Raw genomic sequence first — 23081 nt, 5'->3', positions numbered from 1 at the left:
GTGTCCCCTGAATGTGTCAGTGAAGTTTCAGCTCAAAATAGCCCATAGATTTTTTTTTATTCATTTTTTTTAACTGCCTATTTTGGGGCATCATTATAAATGAGCCGATTCAGGGCTACTGGCCCTTTAAATCTCGTGCTCCCTGCCCATGGAGCTTGTGCTTGCCTTGAACAGTGCATAAACAAAGTTTACACAGCTAATATAACCCTCAAATGGATCTTTACAAAGTGTTCGTCATGCATGCGGCATGCATGCTTCGGATTATGTGAGTATTGTATACTGTTATATTGTTTATGTTTGATTCTGAATGAATTTGAGGCTATGCTCCGTGGCTAACGGCTAATGCTACACTGCTGGAGAGATTCATAAAGAATGAAGTTGTGTTTATGAACTATACAGACTGCAAGTGTTTAATAATGAAAATAGCGACAACTCTTGTCTTCGTGAATACAGTAAGAAATGATGGTAACTTTAACCACATTTAACAGTACATTAGCAACATGCTAACGAAAAATTTAGAAAATTTACAAATATCACTAAAAATATCATGATATCATGAATCATGTCAGTTATTATTGCTCCATCTGCCATTTTTCGCTATTGTTCTTGCTTGCATACCTAGTCTGTTGATTCACCTGTGCAGATCCAGACATTTACTGGCTGCCCTTGTCTAATGCCTTTCATAATGTTGGGAACATGGGCTGGAATATGCAAATATTGGGGCGTACACCCCGACTTGTTACGTAACAGTCGGTGTTATGTTGAGATTCGCCTGTTCTTCTGAGGTCTTTTTAAACAAATAAGATTTATATAAGAAGGAGGAAACAATGGAGTTTGAGACTCACTGTATGTCATTTCCATGTACTGAACTCTTGTTATTTGACTATGCCGAAATGAATTCAGTTTTTCATTCGAGGGCACCTTTAAGATGAGCATATCATCATATAATTGAAATGATAATCATTTACACTCGTAACACCTAGGAATCTTTGCGATCAGCTCGGGACATCCATAATAACTTTATATACATTTCATTTATGAAGTATTTAATTAATTTTCTAAAAATAAGGCATTTTCACACAAGTTGTTAAAATATAAACATTTCTTGTTGAACTCTCAGAAAATATATTTTTGTGATATATATAATTACTGTGATCAAAATTAAATGGTATTAAAAATACTCATACCATAATATTTGATTTTGGTCATACCACCCACCCCATATGGTAGCAGTCAAATGACTCAATTGCTATCTGTATCTCAACAGGCCCTGTGCCTGGAAGCTGTTCATGCAAGCAAGTCTCGGGAGATTTACATTCAACTCACACTCCTGCTTGATTCTCAGTTTATTCTCAGGAAAACACACTTCCCTGCTCTTTCACCCTGCCCCTCTCTCTAGTCAAGGGAAACATTTCTCATCTCTCTCTTCATTGCACATGTTCTCAGTTACAGATGTGCTTGAGCTCTGTTGGGAGAGAAAGACACAATGCCCCTCTTGGCCAGAGAAAATGAAAGAGATACTCACTAAATGACTGGTTTATGCAAACTAGTAAAGCAGATTTAACTAAATATAGTGCTAATCATGAAATTACGAATAATTTGTTAATGGTTAATTATGATTAACAATATGTGATAGGATTTTAAAGAGCAAAATGTTTGTGGTTATTGCAAATAATCATAACTGTATCAAATTTCTTTTAGGTGATTGTGTAATAATCTGGAAAGGACTAAATAGAATAAAATGGGGGTGCATGGAGGTGTGAATGTAATTAATTCCTGTTGTGAAATGCACCTAAAGATATCCAGATATACAAACACAACAATGACTTCCAAACATTCACTTTCACCATTTATATTTTCATGTTTCTAAACAAACCCTTAAGCCCAAATCAATTGAGTGACTTCTTTTCAGGCTGGCATGCTGTGAACACAAAAATCCACCCAAGTTACGACTCAGAGTTTATGCTGTAACAGTCAGAACATTCGCTTGACTCCATTTCATAAAAAATGCTTGCAGAAAACATAACCCGACTGTGCACACAAATACACTGAAGGTGCATGTTTGAGCAAAACAATAAAAGCATTGTATTGTGCATGATTCAGTTCTCTCAATTCAGAGGGCACTAACAAGCTCTTTACAACAGTAATTTAGTGGTCAGCAGCAGAAACTAACTGATAGACTAGCAGATCTCAAATCAGGTTTTACATGACACATTCCTCCCACACAACACAGACAGATATGCAACACTAATAACCCCTCCTTTTTCAAAAAGCACATTCTACTGGCACTGCCAAAGTTGCCATGGTAATGGGTTTTGAGACATGAAAAAAAAAAAACATGCCAGTGTGAGTTCTGATCTCCCTCTACTTCTCTCAGTAAGCATCATTTTATCCTCGAAAGGAGTATAATAGTACATAAATAATACTAAAATAACGCTTTTACAGTTGTTTGACATTTGAATTAAGTTGTTTATTGACTGATTGCTGACTGTGTTGAAATTCCAGTCAAGTTTATAAATCTTCAGCTGTAGGACAACAACTGTGAAATGATGGCTGATGGGGATATCTCTTTCCAAGGACAAAGTTGTGGCCAATTACATTTTATATACTGTATATTTCATTGGCTGCTAATATAAAACTCAAGTCTAAAGAGATAGTTCACCCAAAAATTAAACTTATCCCATGATTTACTCACCCTCAAGCTATCCTAGATGTACATGACTATCTTCTTTCAAACGAACACAATCAGAGATACATTTAAAAATATCCTTAGTCCTCCAAGATTTATAATGGTTGTGAATGAGGGGCCGTGTTTTGAAGTAAAAAATAATGCATTCATCTATAAAGAAAATAATCCATACGACTCCAGAGGGTTAATAATGGCCTTCTGAAGCGAAGGGATGTGTTTTTGTAAGAAAAATATCCATATTTAAAACTTTATAAATTCAAATAACTAGCTTCCGTCGGACGACCGTACGCAGAATGCGCAAGTTGACTTGCGCCAACGAGTAATCTTCTGACGTGATGTATGACGCAGGATGTAGGAGTATCGTAAGCTTAGACGCCTCTCACCGTTCAAACAAATAGGGCTGTGGAACAAACTCAAGCTTATTTAATCTTATATCGAAATTCTCTGAAATTTCTCTTTAAAAATGATAATTTCAGACTTATAATCCGGGACCGGTGATTTGTTTTGCTCTCTCCTCTGCACCTCTGCGTTCATTATGTTGTGCGTCAGGTCAAAGGATACTCTTCCAACGCAAATCGACTTGCACATTCTGCGTACGGTTGTCCGCCAGAAGCTAGTTATATATAGTTTTAAATATTATAATATAATAGTTTTAAGTATTATAATACTTTTTTTTTTTTTTTTTACAAAAACGCATCACTTCGCTTCAGAAGGCCTTTTTTAACCCTCTGGAGTCACATGGATTACTTCTTTTCATGGATGGATGCATTATTTTTGACTTCAAAACGCGGCCCCCCGTTAACAACCATTATAAACCTTGGATACATCTCAAATTGTGTTCGTCTGAAAGAAGATAGTCTTCACAGAAAATTTTCATTAACTCAGTTTCAACATTAGGTCTGTTCACACCAATAAATATAAAGTTAACAAATAAAGATTTAGTTTTAAAATTAATCAAAATTTTAAAAAAGTAGCAGAGTTCAAACCATAACTACAACAATAATGGCACGGAGGAGGATATCATTGGAATTGCTTTCAAAACAATTTTTTCCCAGCTGATGAATGATATAAACATTTAAAAGAATCCAATCATAATACACCTGACTTTAAAGAACTAAAGCATTTTAAGTAGCAGACAACAAAACTGCAGTGCGCACTTATAAAAATAACAGGTTGTTATTGTGCACTGGTATGGACGCTATTATAGTTATTATTATAGTAATCCTTATATACACTGCTCTCAGTGTGAACGTGCAAGTCAGGAACAAAAATAATACTTTGGTACAGTAATGAATGATTACTCATGGACTTTACACTCTTATTAAAATGTCTAAACCAGACTGCGAGGTCTTTTTCTGTGCTGGGCCCAACAAGTTGCCCATTTATCTCTGAAACAGCTTGGAAACACTGATGGTATTCTAGAGCGAGAGCCTCTCTTACTGAATAAGAAGAGGGAATGAGAGCAAGCTGTTGGCTTGTCAGCAGAAGTGGGAATGGGAGGACACTGCAACATTTGACTGCATATAACTATAATCACTGAGCACATCAGGGACCCAGACACACAGCTACACAGTCCCTTTATGCACAGAGAGATCGAGCTCATTAAGTTGATAAGGATCAGGCAGAAAGAGCTGTGTCAGGATGCCTACACACACATATACACAGAAAAAAAGAGCGAGGATATGCAGGGCTCTGATATTCGAGTTTGCATGAAACACATTACATCATACTTGGGAGTCCATTGGGTAAAATCACTTCCCACCCAGAAATCATTCAACTAAAAGTCACTTTCCCATAAGCATAATTTGAGCCATAACACTACTCATTAAACACCTGACTACACTGCGAAACACACAAACACAGGCAGCAGTTTCTGTAAATCTTCCTTACGTTGCCAGAGGAAACAACCACCTGCCAAAGCAAATGCATCATTTGATCATGTCTGTAAATCTTATTGGACGTTTATTGTGCGTGCAACGTAGTGAAATAGCTCGTAGACGCTGTGTCCAGTCTCAGTTAAATTGGATCTGCTTATTGGCAGCTCTTGAGATACGAGACTATAATGTTAGTCTGTTTATTAAACGACCAACTCAGCAGTTCCACACATCTGCACATGTAAACACTGCAGCATGTGTGTGAATCAATGGTGCTGCTTTTGGATCTCAGATTCCAAGCTAACCATGTGGAACACAGCCTGGCTGAGCCACCATAGAGTATCAGTAACCCCCTATCACTAAAGCATCAGCCAAACCTGCAGAAAAAATTGTGGTGCTCGTGTGGGCATCACAGGTTTGAGTTCAAAGGTCTCTCCCTAGTAATTCCCTTTTCATAGTAAATAAAAAAAAAACTGGTGAATTTACTAAATAGAGTTGGGGGTTTTAAAACGCTATGATTAGAGAGATAGTTTACGCATAAATTAAAGTCACCATTTACTTACCCTCATTTCATTCCAAACCTGTATGTAATTCTTTCTTCTGCTAAACACAAAAGAAGATATTGTGCAAAATGTTGAGAACCAAACAACATTTGGAGCCCATTGTGGAGCTTCCATTGTATGTATGAATTAAAAAAACAAAACAAAACACTGGGATATTTCTCAGAATATCTTCTTGTATGTTTCACAGAATAAAGAAATTCATACAGGTTTGGAATGACATAAAGGTGAGCAAACAATGAGAGAATTTTCATTTTTACATTAAACTACCCCTTTAAAGCAAAAAAAAAAAAAAGAAGAGAGAACTCACCTGGAGAACCCAATAGTAACTGCACAACATCGTCATACAGCAGGAGAGTGGCCGGTCTCTGGGGAAGTAAATATAGACTTACGGAGGCGTATACTGAAACACAAGTGAGAGAGAGAGAGAGAGAAAAAACAGGGATAAGTACACTACCATTCAAGAGTTTGGGGTCAGTAAGTTTTTATTTAATTTTTTTTTTTAAAGATATTAATACTTTTATTCAGTAAGGATGCATTGAATTGTAAAAGTAAATAAGTAAAAAGTAAATACAAAAGATATCTATTTCAAATATATATATATATATATATATATATATATATATATATATATATATATATATATATATATATATATATAGTATTACATATAAATATATTAATATAATATATTTTTCTTAAATATATACATGTATGTGCATGTATTTATATATACATAATTATTATACATTATGGTAATGATTTTTTACAATATTACTGTTTTTACTGTTTTTTTTAATCAAATTAATCAGTACATATGCAATAAAAAGGACAATATATAATAACAAGTAAGCTTTACATATATAAATACTGTGCAATCCGCTCTATTACACACACACACACAAATGTTTATAATTTACATACATAATAAATGAATCGCATGATATATGTAATTACCAGACCTTAAAATGGTTAATAATATGCATGTAATATGCATGTCCCAAGTCTTGTGGGAAAGAAAACAACACTTTTCATGTTAAATACATTTAAAAAATAAAGTTCATTCTACTTCATTCTACTACTGCTACATTAGATTAGCATAACAAACTTCTGCATCTTACTTAGCATTATTTGTATGCTGTTTGTCCTTCCACATGTCCATGCGAATTCAGTTAATCTTCAACTCTCTCATATTCAGGAATAATTTACTCTGGAGAGCACAAAGATTTAGTTTTTCCTGTAGAAGATACAGTAGTTCACCAGATGTAGCTGCTAACTCACAGGTGTGAGACATGACTCAGCATGGTAAAAAAATCCTCAGGTTTGCAACACAGCAGGAAACTGTGATCTCGCTTCAAATGAGCCTTTGATGACACCAAGTAAAACCTGACAAAATCTGAGATAGCCCTGCAGCTATTTGACTTCCTGTCAAACACTACCAGACCACCAGCTCTGTTGCCATTCAATGGATCTTTGTTTTGGACCCATATACATTTTGTCCAGAGGACAGACATAAAGATGTAAAAACCAGAGCATTTGACATATTATATTAAGTATGTGGAGCATAAATTGAATATTACCCACTGGCATCTCTGTTAAAGCTCAAATCAGCTGTCATGCTTCAAAACATACCTAACCAGCATATGCTGTTTTTTCAACAGGGATGCCAACATTAAATATTTCTTAATATTTAAGTCTCTTTCTTGCACTAAAACCCCTTTGCCAACATCTATCTTTGTCAGCTAATCTGAAATGTACCTCACCCTTGAGTGCTCCTCTACGGGCAGGAGGACATAAGCTGGCAGTGCTCCAGAAGACAGTTGCATGCTGGGAGCAGAAATCCTCTGTGTCCATTTCCCATCTGCTATGGCACATTGTAATGTCCCCCTGCCTACACTGACCTCAATGTTTTCCAGTGTTTACTTCATGATTTTATTCAAGCTCTTTAATGTAATGAATGCTCACAGGATTATTAGCAAAAAACAAACAAACAATAAAACAGTTTCAATATGGACTGTCCGCTTATATTTACGTATGTGAGAATTTAACAGGCCACCAAAATACATTAGGACCCAAATGCATAGTAGAATAAATTCAGATTTCCCTGAGGCAGAGGTATCCCTCTGACATCAAGAAAGCTTGTCACTTGCAGGAACAGACTGTATGAAACGTGACACAGGCAATTCATGCACATTTACACCCATGCAGTTACACACACACACACACACACACACACACACACACACACACACACACACACACACACACACACACACACACACACACACACACACACACATGTTTGTTTTTGTGAATTGTGGGGACTTTCCATAGACTTCAATGCATTTTACACTGAACAAACTGTACATTCTATCCCCCTACCCTGCCCCTACCCCTAAACCTAACCCTCACAGGAAACTGTGCAAACTTTTACTTTTTCACAAAAACTCATTCTATATGATTTATAAACCCATTTACATTGTGGGGACCGCTGGCTGGTCCCCACGATGTAGGTGAACTCAGGTTTATATTACATCATGGGGACATTTGGTCCCCACAATGTAATATAAACAAAAGCACACACACACACACACACACACACACACACACACACACACACACACACACACACACACACACACACACACACACACACACATAGCACAGATGCCCTGAACAGAAGGGGTTCTGGTCTTTTTAATATTCTGCTTGGTAGGTATGTGCACAAAATAGAGGGAACGACAACAATACTGCCCACACTGCATGAGCTGGAAGCTCAGAGAAAAGTGTGTATGAAGAGAGGGAGGATAATGCGTGTGGTTTCATTTTACATCATTTGTAACCTTAGTTACCTTCTGAATCATTGTGACAACACAATACACATTTATACACCCCCCTGGCTCTGATAATACAGAATTCACTCAGAATAATGTATAGAAATGCACAATATCTGTTATCAGCCACCAGAGTCATCTAACATTGACTTCAAATCTTTAAAATATTAAATGTAATCTAAATGTATTCTTTGGCAGATGTCAAAGTGAATATTCATTTTTCAGACTGTACATATAATGTTGTGATGTATAAATCGACTTGTAGCATTTAAGAGAGTCACATTTTTCAAATGTATACATAATAATATGGAATTTTAATATCAAGCATTTAATATTTAAATAATTATAAGCTGTTCTGAATATCGCTGTTGCAAATTGGTGTCAGTGTGAACACCCATTAAATAGATTATTTAATAGTGAACTATTCCTTTAAATGCTTTTGGGGTCACTGCAGATGGCCTCAAGCTAATATTAGCGTGGACTGAAAGCCACAAAACCCAATTTTGATATCATGGGCTCTTTAAAACAAGTAAAATAGAATTATTCAGTTAAACCGTAATGGACTAAGAGAGATAGGCCAATGGAGGAAAGAACAAGTCTTCCTGACTTCAATTGATTTAATTTGAGCCGCAAGCAACTGCCTCATCACTCTGTGAGAATGACACACTCTCTCTCCAAGTTTGCGTGACTCACACAGATTATCAAAGTGCTGCGGGGACAGTTAAAACTCCACGACACCATAGTTTTTTTTAGAAACCCTTTTTTCAACATGGCTAAGAGACGAGGAAGGGAGGAGGAATGGGGGGCAGATGGTTTTGGTACCTAACAGATGAGATTTAAAAATTCTAGCTTTCAGAAAGTTTTATCATACATAATGGTGACATTACTAGGGATGTTCAGTAAGCAATCTGGAGTTGGAGTACAGACCAATGCATTATCATCATTCAAATGACTGGCATCACGTCACTTCCACACAGCTTTCACACCGCTGCTAGTCACGTAGTCCATCTGGCCTGAATTAAAACAACCATCCAGATGAAAACATGAGTCTGCCAATTAAAAAGGATTTTGTCAACTAGTAGAACTATTATAGCCATCACAGGCATGTGCTGTTAGCAAGTCACATGCAGATGTAAAAGAACAGAGACTAAAATTGTCAAAAAATATTAATCTTTTAAAATGTATTATATATAATATGTATTAATAATATATATTATTATTTTTAAAAAATATATTATACAGACAAAATGGCCAGCTGCTTCAACTGCCCTATCACCAAATGCTGGCATAATGTATCCTGATCTTCAAGCAGAAGGAACTGAATGAAATCAACCTACAGTCGGACTTGCGATTGTGTCGGGAATTAAACCACACCATGTTTGTTCAGATGAGAACTGGCCTCCCGGCTGAGCCTAGTTATCCCAAGGATTTTTTTCCCCTATTTCTGTCACAAATGGTGTTTGGGTTCCTTGCCACTGTTGCTTTTTGTCTTGCTTAGTTGGGGACACTTAATATTCAGCAATATTATTGATATAACGGCACTGACGCTATTGGATGAGAACTGAACAGAGCTGGATAATGCAACACAGGCTCATTGGAAAAACGTACCTTTTGTCAACATTTTTGCAAAACGCAAAATACGTAACCAATACGTACATATCACTCCAGTTTCTAACAGAAATGAACACTAGAGGCTGTAAAACAGCAAGCACTTTTAATCATTTTCTGATATTATGATTACGGGGCAGATTATGGATTAATAAAGACTTATTTTCACAATTATGTTATGACCTCAAAACGTCTCGGGTTACGAGTGTAACCCCTGTTCCCTGAGTAAGGGAACGAGACGCTACGTCAATGACGTGATGGGAACCCTCTGCATTTTGTGTTCGTGAAGCACCTCTGTATCCAACCAATGAGAAGATGTGACGTCAGAGGCGGGTGACGTCACGGACCAGGAAACTATAAAGCATACCCAGAAACAGAGAACGCCAGCTTCTGGAATATGTCTGAAGCAAAGCGCTCCAGGTATGAAGGAGGTACGGCAACGCGACGTAGCGTCTCGTTCCCTTACTCAGGGAACAGGGGTTACACTCGTAACCCGAGACGTTCCCTTTCGTGGGAACTATCGACGCTACGTCAATGACGTGATGGGAACGCTGTCCCAACTACGCCGTATCTTCAAGTGCCTGGCTGCTATCTTGCAAGACCAAGGAACCTGGAGTAGAACTTATATTAAGATTATAAAATCTGATGAAAGTGTGCTGGGATGACCATCCAGCTGCACCACATATGTCGTCCAGAGACACTCCTGACAGAAGAGCTTTAGAAGCGGCCATACCTCTTGTAGAATGAGCTCTAACGGCTAAGGGACATGGCTGTCCCACTGCTTTATATGCAAGTGAGATGGCCTCGACCACCCACTTGCTCATCCTCTGCTTGGATGCTGGGCCCCCTCTTCTAGGGGACCCGTAACATACAAATAATTGATCTGTTTTTCTCCACAGGGCAGCTCTGTGGGTGTAGGCATCCAGCGCCCTCACAGGGCAAAGCAGATTACGTTTTTCCTGATCCTGATTTTCAAATGGTGGAGGACAGAAAGCCTCCAGTACAATGGGACCTGGGACTCTAGTGGGGACCTTTGGCACGTAGCCCGGTCTAGTATGTAAGAAAGCCTTGATCATACCAGGCGTAAATTCTAAGCATGATGGAGCAACTGACAGTGCTTGCAAATCACCAATCCTTTTCAAGGAAGAAATTGCCAACAGAAAGACTGTTTTTAGTGTTAGAAATTTATCTGACACTTCTTCTATTGGTTCGAAGGGAGCCTCAGCTAACCCTTGGAGCACAATAGATAAGTCCCAGGTCGGAGTTTTTGTGCGCACCGCAGGCCTCAACCTCAGTGCACCACGGAGGAAGCGTATGACTAGGGGGTCTCGACCCACCGAGGAGCCCCCTACAGGGTTATGATAAGCCGAGATGGCTGCAATATATACCTTCAATGTTGAAGGGGTTAAGCCTTCTGAAAATTTTTCCTGAAGGAATTGTAGCACACAGCTAATAGGAGAGTGGACGGGGTCCATATTACGCTGGCCACACCATGTGGCGAACAGTTTCCACTTGTACATATACAGCTTCCTCGTGGAGGGAGCTCTGGATTGAAGGATGGTCTCCACAACCTCGGTTGGGAGACCAGATTCTATGAGCCTTGCCCCCTCAGAGGCCAGGCCCATAGCTTCCAGATTTCTGGGCGGGGATGGAGAATCGTGCCGCCTGCTTGAGACAGGAGGTCCTGTCTGAGAGGAAGCTCCATTGGAGAGCCGTGAAGGAGAGATATTAGGTCCGCAAACCATATTCTTGTCGGCCAGTAAGGAGCCACCAGTATTATGTCACTCTGTACATGCTGCCCTTAGGAGAGATAATTAGGAAGCATGGTGTTAGTTTTCACTGCTACGCTGACGATACTCAGCTCTATATTACCTCGCGCCCTGACGAAACCTACAAATTCACAAAACTAACAGAATGCATAGCTGACATTAAAAACTGGATGACAAGAAATTTCTTATTATTAAATTCAGAAAAAACTGATTTCCTAATCTTTGGACCAAAAACTTCTTCACGAAAAAACCTTGAATACTCTCTAACACTTGACGGGTGCTCCATTAAACCTTCGTCCTCAGTTAGGAACCTGGGTGTGCTCTTTGATACCAATCTTTCATTTGAAAGTCATGTTTCTAGTATCTGTAAAACCGCCTTCTTCCATCTAAAAAATATATCTAAATTACGACATATGCTCTCAATGACAAATGCGGAACAGTTGGTTCATGCATTCATGACCTCAAGACTAGATTATTGTAACGCTCTACTGGGTGGTTGTTCTGCTCGGCTTTTAAACAAACTACAGTTGGTTCAAAATGCGGCAGCTAGAGTTCTTACTAGAACCAGAAAGTATGACCATATTAGCCCAGTTCTGTCAACATTACATTGGCTCCCTATTAAACATCGTATAGATTTTAAAATCTTGCTACTTACTTATAAAGCTCTAAATGGTTTAGCTCCCCAGTACCTAAGTGAGCTCTTAATGCATTATAGTCCTTCACGTTTATTGCGATCTCAGAATTTAGGCCAGTTGATAATACCCAGAATATCAAAATCAACTGAAGGCGGCAGATCATTTTCCTATTTAGCACCTAAACTCTGGAACAATCTTCCTAGCATTGTTCGGGAAGCAGACACACTCTGTCAGTTTAAATCTAGACTAAAAACACATCTCTTTGCTCTTGCATACACATAACACATTATCAATACATTAACATTTTTCAAATCCGTTAAAGGATTGTTACGCTGCAATAATTAGGTCGGCCGGAACCGAGAACATTTCCTATAACACTAGATATACCTGTACATCAGAACAAGAATGGCATCTACGCTAATATCTGTCTCTCTGCTTATCCTGAGGTTTGCCGGGTGCTGGATCCAGGCCGTATCCAGGTCAGATGGAGAACCTGCGTCTGGACCTGACTACAACGTAGCCCAGGATCCCCGTATCCGCTTACATATATTTATATATAATCGATTTTTAATCTCTATAATAAAAATGTACAATTCAGATTTTGATCTCCATATACATTTACATATATATATCTTCCAAGGGGTTTTTTCCCTCCTAGGACTTTTTTCCCAGTGCTAGCACGCTGGGTTTTTCTCCTAGGGGGTTTTTTCCACCCCTGGAAGTCAGCCGACATTGGCTTAATGTAGCACCATCTTGTATATGTTACATATTACCACGCTTGTTTGTACAGTTTTAACCACTTCCCTTTTTTTTTTTCTGTGCTTCTAATATGTAAAGCTGCTTTGAAACGATTACCAATTGTAAAAGCGCTATATAAATAAATTTGACTTGACTTGACTTATGTCGGCCCTTTCCTGGCGAACCTTGTCCAGAACTCCCGGGAGCAACGAGACTGGGGGGGAATGCGTACAGACGTAGCCTCGGCCACGTCTGTAGCATAGCATCCAGCCCTAGGGGTGCTGGGTGCTCCAGAGAGTACCACAGAGGGCACTGAGTTGACTCCTCTGTGGCAAATAGATCGACTTGAGCTCGTCCGTAGACTTTCCATATCAACTCCACCACCTCGGTGTGGAGTTTCCATTCCCCCGGCCTCGCGCCCTGCCTCGACAGGGCGTCTGCTCCCACATTCAACCGCCCGGGAATATATGCCGCTTTCAGTGAAAGGAGTTTTCCCTGGGCCCACAGGAGGATGCGGCTGACCAAATTGCATAGCAGGCGAGACCGCAAGCCCCCCTGGTGGTTGATATATGAGACCACCGTAGTGTTGTCCGTGCGGACCAACACATGGTTTCCCCCTCAGGTCTGGGAGGAAGTGTTTTAGAGCTAGAAACACCGCCATCATCTCCAGCCGATTTATGTGCCAGGAGAGCTGGTGGTCCTCCCAGAGACCCTGAGCTGAGCGACCACTCATGATCGCCCCCCAGCCCGTGAGGGAAGCATCTGTCGTTAGAATTACGCGACGACGAGGAGTTCCCATCACGGGTCCTTGGGACAGGAACCAAGGCTTTTTCCACATGACCAGAGCACGAAGGCATCGCCGCGTGACTTTGATCATGCGAAAAGGATTTCCCCTCGGGGAAAACCCCTTGGTCCTGAGCCACCACTGTAAGGGTCTCATGTGCAGAAGGCCAATAGTAATAACATTGGACGCAGCTGCCATCAGACCCAGCAGTCTCTGAAACTGTTTTACAGTGAGTGACTGGCCTAACTTCACCCCATTCACGGCCCCGAGAATGGCATTCACACGAGCAGGAGTCAATTGCGCCTGCATCGTGGTGGAATCCCAGATTACACCTAGATAATTCGCAACCTGACTCGGGACCAGCACACTCTTTTTGGCATTGAGTCTCAACCCAAGCTTCTTTATGTGTGACAGAACAACATCTCGATGTTGAACTGCTAGTCGCTCTGTTTGAGCTAGTATCAACCAATCGTCGATATAGTTCAGTACGCGGATGCCCTGGAGTCTCAGCGGAGCCAGCGCTGCATCCACGCACTTCGTGAACGTGCGGGGTGATAGAGATAGGCCGAAAGGAAGGACCCTGTATTGGTAAGCTTCGCCCCTGAAAGCGAACCTGAGGAACTTCCTGTGAGAAGGATGGATGGATACATGGAAATAGGCGTCTTTCAGATCTATTGCCACAAACCAGTCCTCGGACCTGATCTGTGGGATAATCTGTTTGAGTGTGAGCATTTTGAACTTCAACTTTTTTACAGATCGATTTAACACACGTAAATCTATGATCGGACGCAACCCTCCATCCTTCTTTGGAACAATGAAGTAGCGGCTGTAAAAGCCTGACATTTTGCTGGGAGGAGGAACCCTCTCTATAGCTCCTTTTTGCAAAAGCGTCGTAACTTCTTGTTCCATCACCAGAGACTGCTCTGGGGCTACCACTGTGTGGAGAACCCCATTGAACTTGGGTGGTCGAGAACCGAACTGAATTCTGTAACCCTGTTGTATCATGAGCAGCACCCATTTCGAAATGTTCGGGAGACGTTTCCATTCTTCCATATATTCTACTAAGGGAACCAGTCTCTCGAGACTGGTCTCTGGTGTTTTTTGAGCACTTGGCTCGTTCATCTGGCGCGGCGCACCGGCAGACAAACGAATCGAGCGCTGAGGATCCCCCTCGGAGGATCGGTGGAGACCGCTGCGCCCTGACGCACGCTGGGTGGCAGGGTTGGCAGGACGGCCCCCTGAGGGCACCGGGGTAGAATGGGCGCCCGAGATGATAATTGAATTACCCCGGAGGGGACTGCCCTCAAAGGTCCCAAATGATTGGCGTCAGGACCTTTTCTTGGAAGCCTTCCGGGAGATAATGACGGTCCTCAGATCCGTCCTACCCCCGGAAGGCTTCGCCTGTGCTGACCGCCCCGGTCCCCAAGCTTTCTGCGGGGGAGCCCGGGTGGCCACACTGGCTTTTTGCTGCGCCCTGTGCGCCGAGGAGCTGGCTATCGGCCGAGACTGCTCCCGCCCAGCAGTCTCGGGGGGATGAGAGCAACGGGGGAGAAGCTTTTGGAACGCCGCTGACTGTTTGCGTGTCTCCTGAAACCTGTCGACGACAGATGTCACTGCGTCGCCGAACAGGCCAGCAGGAGACAGCGGCGCGTCCATCAGGACGTTTTTATCCTTTTCTTTGATGTCGGATAAATTAAGCCATAGATGCCTCTCCGTGGCCACCAGGGCTGCCATAGAGCGGCCGATTGATTTGGCCGTCTCCTTGGTGGCCCGGAGAGCTAGATCTGTTGCCTTTCTAAGTTCCTGAATGGCTTCAAATGATGCTTCCCCACTCTCATCTATTTCCCCCAGCAGGTCGGCTTGGTATGCCTGCAAGATAGACATAGTATGCAGGCATGCCGCCGCTTGACCTGCCGCCGAATAAGCCTTGCCCACTAAGCTGGAGGTTGTTTTTAATGGCTTAGTGGGCAACGTCGGGGTCTTAAGGGACGATGCAGACTCGGGAGAGAGATAGCTCGCGAGCGTCTCTTCCACCCGAGGCATCGCCCCATAGCCGTGGTGTTTCAGCCCCATGATGTTACTGTATAATGATGTTTGGGGGCTGTAAACACGGTATTGAACTGGTTTCTTCCACGACCTCGACACCTCGGTGTGGAGGTCGGGAAAGAACGGCAGACCCCGGCGCTGGGGTAGTGACCGCGTTGGAAGAAATCTTTCATCAAGCTTGCTTTTAGGTTGATTTTCCCTTTTTTCTACGGGCCAGTCTATGTTTAACTTTTCAACTGCCCTGGTCACTACCTCCAAAAGCTCCTCGTGCGCTGGAGATGAGGATGGCGGTCCCTCATCTCCTTCTTCGGCACCCTCCACATCAACCTCCTCGGAGGAAGACATGTTGAGTGCCGGTGTCTCTCTCCGGGGGGAAGAAACTGCAGCGCGTGCTTCCGCCACCAGAGGAGAGACACTGGGTTCAGCAGGTAAGGGGAGCGATAGGGCAGGACCCGTCTCTCCCCCCTCTGCTAAATCCATTTGTGAACCCCACGAGTGCAGCCTTCGCTGTGCCTCAGCAGCAGCGGGACCGGACCCGCTGGGAACACTCGCCGCGGCGCCCTCCTCAAAGAGCGCCCGGCGTGAACGCAGCACTCTGAGAGTGAGCCGCTCGCAGTGCACACAGACAGCTCCCTCGAGAGCTGCCTGTGCGTGCTCAACTCCCAGGCATTTTACACACATATCGTGTGTATCCCCGTCCGTAATGAAAAGCGGACAGGGAGGAACACACTTAGTAAAGTTTTGCTGCTTTTCCGCCATTTATATATATATATATATTTGTCTTATTTTGTGACTGTGAAACTCTTGTCCTCAGACGAAGAGATGAGTGTATGCAATGTGCAGGGACAAACAACAGTAAATAAGACAGACAAGATACAGATAGCGCTTGCTGAAGACAACAGAAGCTGGCGTTCTCTGTTTCTGGGTATGCTTTATAGTTTCCTGGTCCGTGACGTCACCCGCCTCTGACGTCACATCTTCTCATTGGTTGGATACAGAGGTGCTTCACGAACACAAAATGCAGAGGGTTCCCATCACGTCATTGACGTAGCGTCGATAGTTCCCACGAAAGGGAACACGTTTTTACCATAGTGCATGATTTGTAAACGCATATGTTTTGAAGTTTGCATCACTTACCCAGCTCCATATATTCAGTTTTACTGTTGTGACATGCTTGCTCAGTAGCTCAGCTGCAATTGTTCATGTGATGTGAAGAGCACAAGTACGAATCCCGTGAAAGAGCTCAAAGACATGAGTTCAAAAACAAGCTAAAATGGTTATGATTACGTTTTCATGTCACATTTGCTTTTAACCCTTTCGATTATGTTTAGGGTTTAGTGTAGGTCTAAATTATTAAACGTGATGGAGCATTAAGCTTTTAGCACCACTCACCGGACATTTCAAGTCAGAACTGCGGTGATACGTACAACTCCAATGTAATAAAATGTTGCCATATTCACGTTCATCTTTTCCAAAAAAAAAACAAAAACAAAAACAAAAAAAAACCTAAACACGCTTTTAGCGCCACTCATTGGACATTTCACTTTGAAACTGTTGTGAAATGTGCACAATGCAACGTATTCTGCATTTCGCAAAATGTTGACACAGGTACATTTTTCTAATGAGCCTGGGCTGGGTTAATGACATCACTGTTTTCTCCAGAGCTGCTTTATACATAAATTGATCTTATTCCATAATCCATAATCGATGAACTTTACAGTTATTGAACTGAACTGAATCAACACTATTGTTTAGAGCTGCTTTACAGCAAAATTAAATTCTGTTTGCATTATTGAATCATTATTTTATGGTTTATCACTGTAAAGCTGCATTGAAATAATCTGTATTGTAGAAAGTGCTATATAAATAAAGGTGACTTGACTGACAAAATGGAGGGAAATGAGTTGTCCTTCTGGCCTGCATGCAAAAACTAACACACAGTAGGACCAGAGTAGTCTGATTTGAATATTGTTTTAAACATTTAAAATATTATACAGGCAAAATGGCAGGAAACGAGTAGTCTTTTTGGCTTGCATGCAAAAACAAACACACAGCAGGCCTAGGGTAGTTGAACGATAATAACAAAATATACCTAAATTAATCTGAATTCAAAAATTGAGAATCGAGAGCTTGTAGGAAAATCTCTTTCAATACATAACTCTACTTACCAATTTGTTCTACTATGAGTAATGACACAAGGATCATTTTGCATGGTTGGTTGGTCTTGCCAACAAAATAATATAGAATGTAATATCACTCAGACTTTGGGCATAGTATCTTATTCTCTAATTGATTCCTGTAAATTGATCTTTATAGTATAAAGTTTGTCTAATTGCGAAGTGACTGTGTCCTCACACATTCAATTCAAAAACTTCCTTTCTTCCTCAACTTCATTTCATCTACACATTCTGTCGTCCACATTTTTGACAGCATCTCCAAATTTGGTGTGACTCAATGGGAATGTGTGTAATGCCCCCCCAAGAGGCTAATGTCATACTAAAGATGCCTTCATCCACCAGCCCGGCAGGTCTGGCACGACATGGAGCCACATTTGCTGGCTGCCTCCATATATGTAACTCCTCTGGCTAAGTGGCTTCCAGCTGCTCGTACAGACAGCTTTATGCTGAAATACATGATTTCACTGCCTCCCCTCCCCAGAGGTCTGACCGCATAACTGGGTGGGGTTTGGGTGGAGAGAGGGGCAGAGGAGAGCATGCTGTTGTGCAAATAGAAATAAGCCAATCGTAGAGCGAGAGAGTCAAAAGAGGACACGACCGTCTGAGGCCCGACTCCGAGCAGCTGCTAGGTATCACAACGCGGGCCGGCACGCTCCACACCCCAGTGAGTGTTGTTTAACATTCCTGTCCATTTGTGTGCAAAACTCCATCTGGATTACAGATCTAGATGGTTCATCTAAATAATAGGATGTAGCCAACAGATCGCAAATCACTCATCAGATTCGGAAAGTTCACTGAGGCCATGAGCAAAACATCACCATGTTGGCAGTTCCACTCGAAACGGCAATGCAATGGCTAATAAACTAATAATATGTTTACCTAAAATGCATTTAAGATGCTTTAAATACAAGTAAATATGCAATATAAATCAGGGTGGGGTTGATTTATACAAATTTTTGTGTTTTGTGTCTCTTTCCAATGTCGCTCAGAGTGACAGAAACCTAATCTTTTTTTCTACAATTGTATGTTAATAATTTTCAGCCAACTATAGGCTATAGCTTAAAAACATCTAATAGACCGCATTCACACTAACGTACAGCTCTATTTTGATACATCGGATGTTTGTCCAGTCTGTCTAATCCCTTAAGACATAACTGACTGTTTACATTAATTTCAAGTCATGAAAGCACTTTGGGAAGCAAGTGCATTCTGAGGATAAAGAAACAAAAGTCAGAAAATTTCAGAATCAAGTCAGAAAATTTCAGAATCAATTCAGAATTGTTCAAGAGAGAATCGCAATGCATCGGAGAAACGTGTTTTTTTTCTTTCACCCTTAATCTAGATAGAAGCCAGGAACCTTTTAATCTACAGTCAAACGCTTAAACTATATCCCACATTTTTAATAAGGGATTAACATGATTCCAGAGAAGCCCATAAACACTAACTGGTCTTGCTCTAGCAGTTTTGACAGGAAGTCCAGTTAATGCACGTGAATTTCAGAATGAAAGGGAATACTCCATTTCTAATAAAAATCTTCAGGCTTTCCCTGACACAATTTAGAAAAAAAGTTACAGTCGTACGGCAAGTACTCACGTGGGATGCGGCTGGCATGCCAGGGTGCTGAGTTTGTGACAAATCCATGCTTTGATGCTGTGACGATGACCCATGTTCCTGGCCGGTACAGGAATGTAAGTGTGACAATCCCATCTCCCCCAGCAAGGCTGGATGCTAAGATGGTCTGGTTTCCACACACCTGAACTCTGGATTCCTTTAGGGGTGACAGGTCGCTGTTGTCGAAGACCTGGACTTTAATCAGCACCTCTGTGAAAACAAGAATTAAAGGCTTTTTAAAGAGGACATATTATGCTTTTTTATGTTTTCAACTTTCTTTAGAGCGTAATGTTGCTGTTTGCGCATAAAAAAAAGTCTTTGCTAAGTCACTCCAAAGGGAATTATTCTCTATATCAGTAAGCACTTGTTGAGTTGTGTTAGTGTGTTGTTGCCATGTGAAACTCGCAGTTATGGTAAGGGGTGTGACAATTTTGAAACACGCCCGAAGCAGTTGACCAATCACAACACACTAGTCCAGCCGACCAATCATAGCACACTGTGCTTTTTGGAAGGAGGGGCTTCATAGAGACTGGAACTAAACAGTGTTGCTGACAGACTGGGAAGAAAGGTGCTTTGAAATGTGTTTTTTTTAAACATTCAAGCATGAAAACCTATATTGTTGTAGACCCCAAAAACAAAATCAAAACTCTTTAAGCGAATATTAAAAAGAAAATCATTTTAATATAGTACATGTACCGACCAGGGTTATTATCTTTTACTTAACCCTTATAGGGTCTTTGGGGTCTTTTTAGACCCCAAACGATGTTTGCTCAAATAAAAAAAAATATTCTCTTTGTCCAAATGACATGAAACTTTGTACCGTTGTTAACACTTTCTAGATCTACAAAGAAAAAAAAAAATTGGAGTGATAGCTTGTTTTTATGTTAGTGTAAAAAAAAAGGTACACTCAGGGTCTTCGGAGTCTCCACAGACCCCAGGCAATAAAATTTAATTTTGTTATAAAATAACTGCTTTTTAAAAAACAAATGTAATTTTACTCTGTTTATTAATGTTTTTACTTCATATTTGTGCAGTTTTTGGAGGATTTCTCGTATCTTTTAAATTTATATAAATAAATAAATAAATAAATATTTTTTACAAAAACAGCTTTTTATGTAAAATTCACTTTATAAAAGACCCACATTTCTAACTTTCATTCATGGGGATAACATGGATAATTTGACATGGTTTAGTGTAAGATTTTTGCCCATCTTTTGGAAAATGCAGTTTTAAAAGTATAAAAAAAATCACTTTTACCAGTAGATGGCTGCAGAACTCCACTATTTGCTATGTTATTTGACTAACTGAAAGACATCTTTTCATAAGTTTTTTTTGTTGGATTCATATCTAAATGTTATGAAATCACAATTATAACAATAAAAATTACTTTTTGTCAAAGTTTAGCATTTTTTTTGTACTGAAAAAAATAATTTAAAAATTAAAAATTAAATGGATGAATTTTGTCCATTTTGACAGTGGAGTCTCATCATAATGTAATAATATTGAAAAACTATTTTTTTTTTCATTACAAAAAATACTAAATTTTGACAAAAAGTACCCTTTATTGTTATAATTGTGATTTCATAATATTTAGATATGAATCCAACTGGAAAAAAAACTTATGAAAAGATGTCTTTCAGTCATTGAAATAGCACATAGCATATAGTGGAGCTCTGCAGCCATCTACTGATAAAAATGATAGTTTTTTTTACTTTTAAAACTGCATTTTCCAAAAGATGGGCAAAAATCTTACACTAAACCATGTCAAATTATCCATGTTATCCCCATGAATGAAATTTAGAAATGTGGGTCTTTTATAAAGTGAATTTTACATAAAAAGCTGTTTTTGTATAAAAACCTATTTTAAAAAAATATTTTTTAATTTATTTATATAAATTTAAAAAATATGATAAATCCTCCAAAAACTGTACAAACATGGAGTAGAAACATTAATAAACAGAGTAAAATTACATTTGTTTTTAAAAAAACAAGTATTTTGTTACAAAATTGCATTTTGTTGCCTGGGGTCTGTGGAGACCCCGGAGACCCTGAGTGTACTTCCCAAACGAAGACCGCATAAGGGTTAAATAAACCATAACCAAATTTTCATTACTTGAAATTAAATAAACATTATCTGAAACAAAATAAAATGTAAATTTAAACGAGAAATGTTGCCATGGCAACTAGCTGAAATGAAACATTTAAGTTCTAAAATAAGTACTAAAATAACAAACTAAAAATAAAAACAAGAAAAAAAAAACTAATAAAAAATGACAAAACACATAAAATTACTAAAACTAAATGAAAACAGAAAATATATAAATCTAATTTAAAATATTAACTATAACAGTATATGAATGAATCCAAACATTGGTATAGATTTGGATAGTGATGCACAGTATATTGGTCCCACATTGGTTATTGTCCAACATTAGAGACTTTTCAATTAATAATGAATATTCTGGCTGATATATATACATAGGCGTAATTTGCGGGTGGGACATGTCCCCACCACTTTTTGAAACATCTCGCGGATATCTGATACAAAAGAAACACCTCTAGTTGATTATCAGTTTGTGTTAATAATAGGCGATCTGGCGCTGGGATGTGTTGGTTTTTGAAATCATGTTGAGTGCTCGTTGTAGCTGTTATCAGTGGCGCAACAGTGTTCTCTTGGCGCTCGTGCACACTGCACAGTGTTCACACGGACGAGCGCTTCAATCTATCATTTAACTGTTGCAGAGACTCTCTATTCTTTACGTTGAATCACAAAACAAAATACAAATAAACGTGTCCCTGCTCTTGATATGCAATCACTGACGAACATCTTTGGTTTTAATGAGAGAAAAAAAAAAATCATACATGGTTGGATTCGAACCCAGAATCTCTTGCATGCTAAACGAAAATATTGCCTCCAGTCCATCAGGAAAATCTATTTTCAACAGCGGATCCACGTATTTATCAACTATTATACATACTTTCGAGACATAATTTATTATAATAGATGTAAGGAAGAAACTATCATATTAATTTTAATATCATATTATTATTATTGTAATATATATATATATATATATATATATATATATATATATATATTATTGCCAGTTTTACATGTTAGTTTAGTTAGACCATCTTTTCCTGTCTAAATGATCAATAAGTGGACCAGACTTTGTGCCAAAAGCTATACAAAACTACATCCGTGTATGGTACTAAAATTTAGTCAAGTCTCATTCAACAACACATTTGCTAAGAGTTTATCTTAGAACCTCTAGACCCAATGGCCTACACTGAACAAATGACATGACTATGTTTAGAAGTGTCTGTCCTGGACCGACACGTTAAGTACTCTGGTTTGTTTACATTGAAGACCTGAAAGCATGGAGTGCAGTTGAGTCTCTTGCAGTGAGCCAAACTGTCTGCCACCATATTCGATTGACACTGGGCAAATGCAGCAAAGCTGTCTGGTTTAGTTCCTGGACATGTGCTTACTGTTCGAAATGTATGACCTGGTTCATCCCCCCAGAACTTTTACAAGGGCACATTTAGAGACATGTAAACAGGCCACGAAGAAAGCAAGTCTTTGCCATGTTTTTTGGGGATCTGGGTAGATAAGGTTCCTTCTGGATTCATGAAGTTATAAATATTGTAATTACATTAAAATACAGTTTTTAAATTTAGTTTTTTTTTTCATCTGCAAAATATATTTATATTGCATTAACTTTTTTACTTTAAAAAAATGTTTTTCAACCATAA

At 39.8% G+C, this 23081-nt stretch overlaps 2 protein-coding genes across 2 annotated transcripts in view; both read right to left on the bottom strand.

Moving 5' to 3' along the window:
- The window catches only part of fam171a2a (family with sequence similarity 171 member A2a), a 31269-nt gene extending 11861 nt beyond the window's left edge, over positions 1-19408 (bottom strand). The window contains exons 1-3 of the mRNA XM_067381672.1: positions 19308-19408; positions 6245-6333; positions 5434-5526 (exon numbers count right to left, since the gene is read on the bottom strand). Coding sequence (XP_067237773.1) covers positions 5434-5526; positions 6245-6251 — 100 coding nt within the window. The 5' untranslated portion in view covers positions 6252-6333; positions 19308-19408. The remainder of the gene's footprint in view (positions 1-5433; positions 5527-6244; positions 6334-19307) is intronic.
- itga2b (integrin, alpha 2b) overlaps positions 19383-23081 on the bottom strand; it is a 41810-nt gene continuing 38111 nt past the window's right edge. Inside the window, exon 31 of the mRNA XM_067381669.1 lies at positions 19383-19535. Within this exon, the coding sequence (XP_067237770.1) occupies positions 19523-19535 (13 nt within the window). The 3' untranslated portion in view covers positions 19383-19522. The remainder of the gene's footprint in view (positions 19536-23081) is intronic.

The sequence above is a fragment of the Chanodichthys erythropterus genome, chromosome 3 (genome assembly GCF_024489055.1).
Source record: "Chanodichthys erythropterus isolate Z2021 chromosome 3, ASM2448905v1, whole genome shotgun sequence".
In the NCBI taxonomy this organism is placed as follows: domain Eukaryota; kingdom Metazoa; phylum Chordata; class Actinopteri; order Cypriniformes; family Xenocyprididae; genus Chanodichthys; species Chanodichthys erythropterus.
Note: the sequence above shows the minus strand (reverse complement) of the source record. Positions and strands in the feature narration are given on the sequence as shown.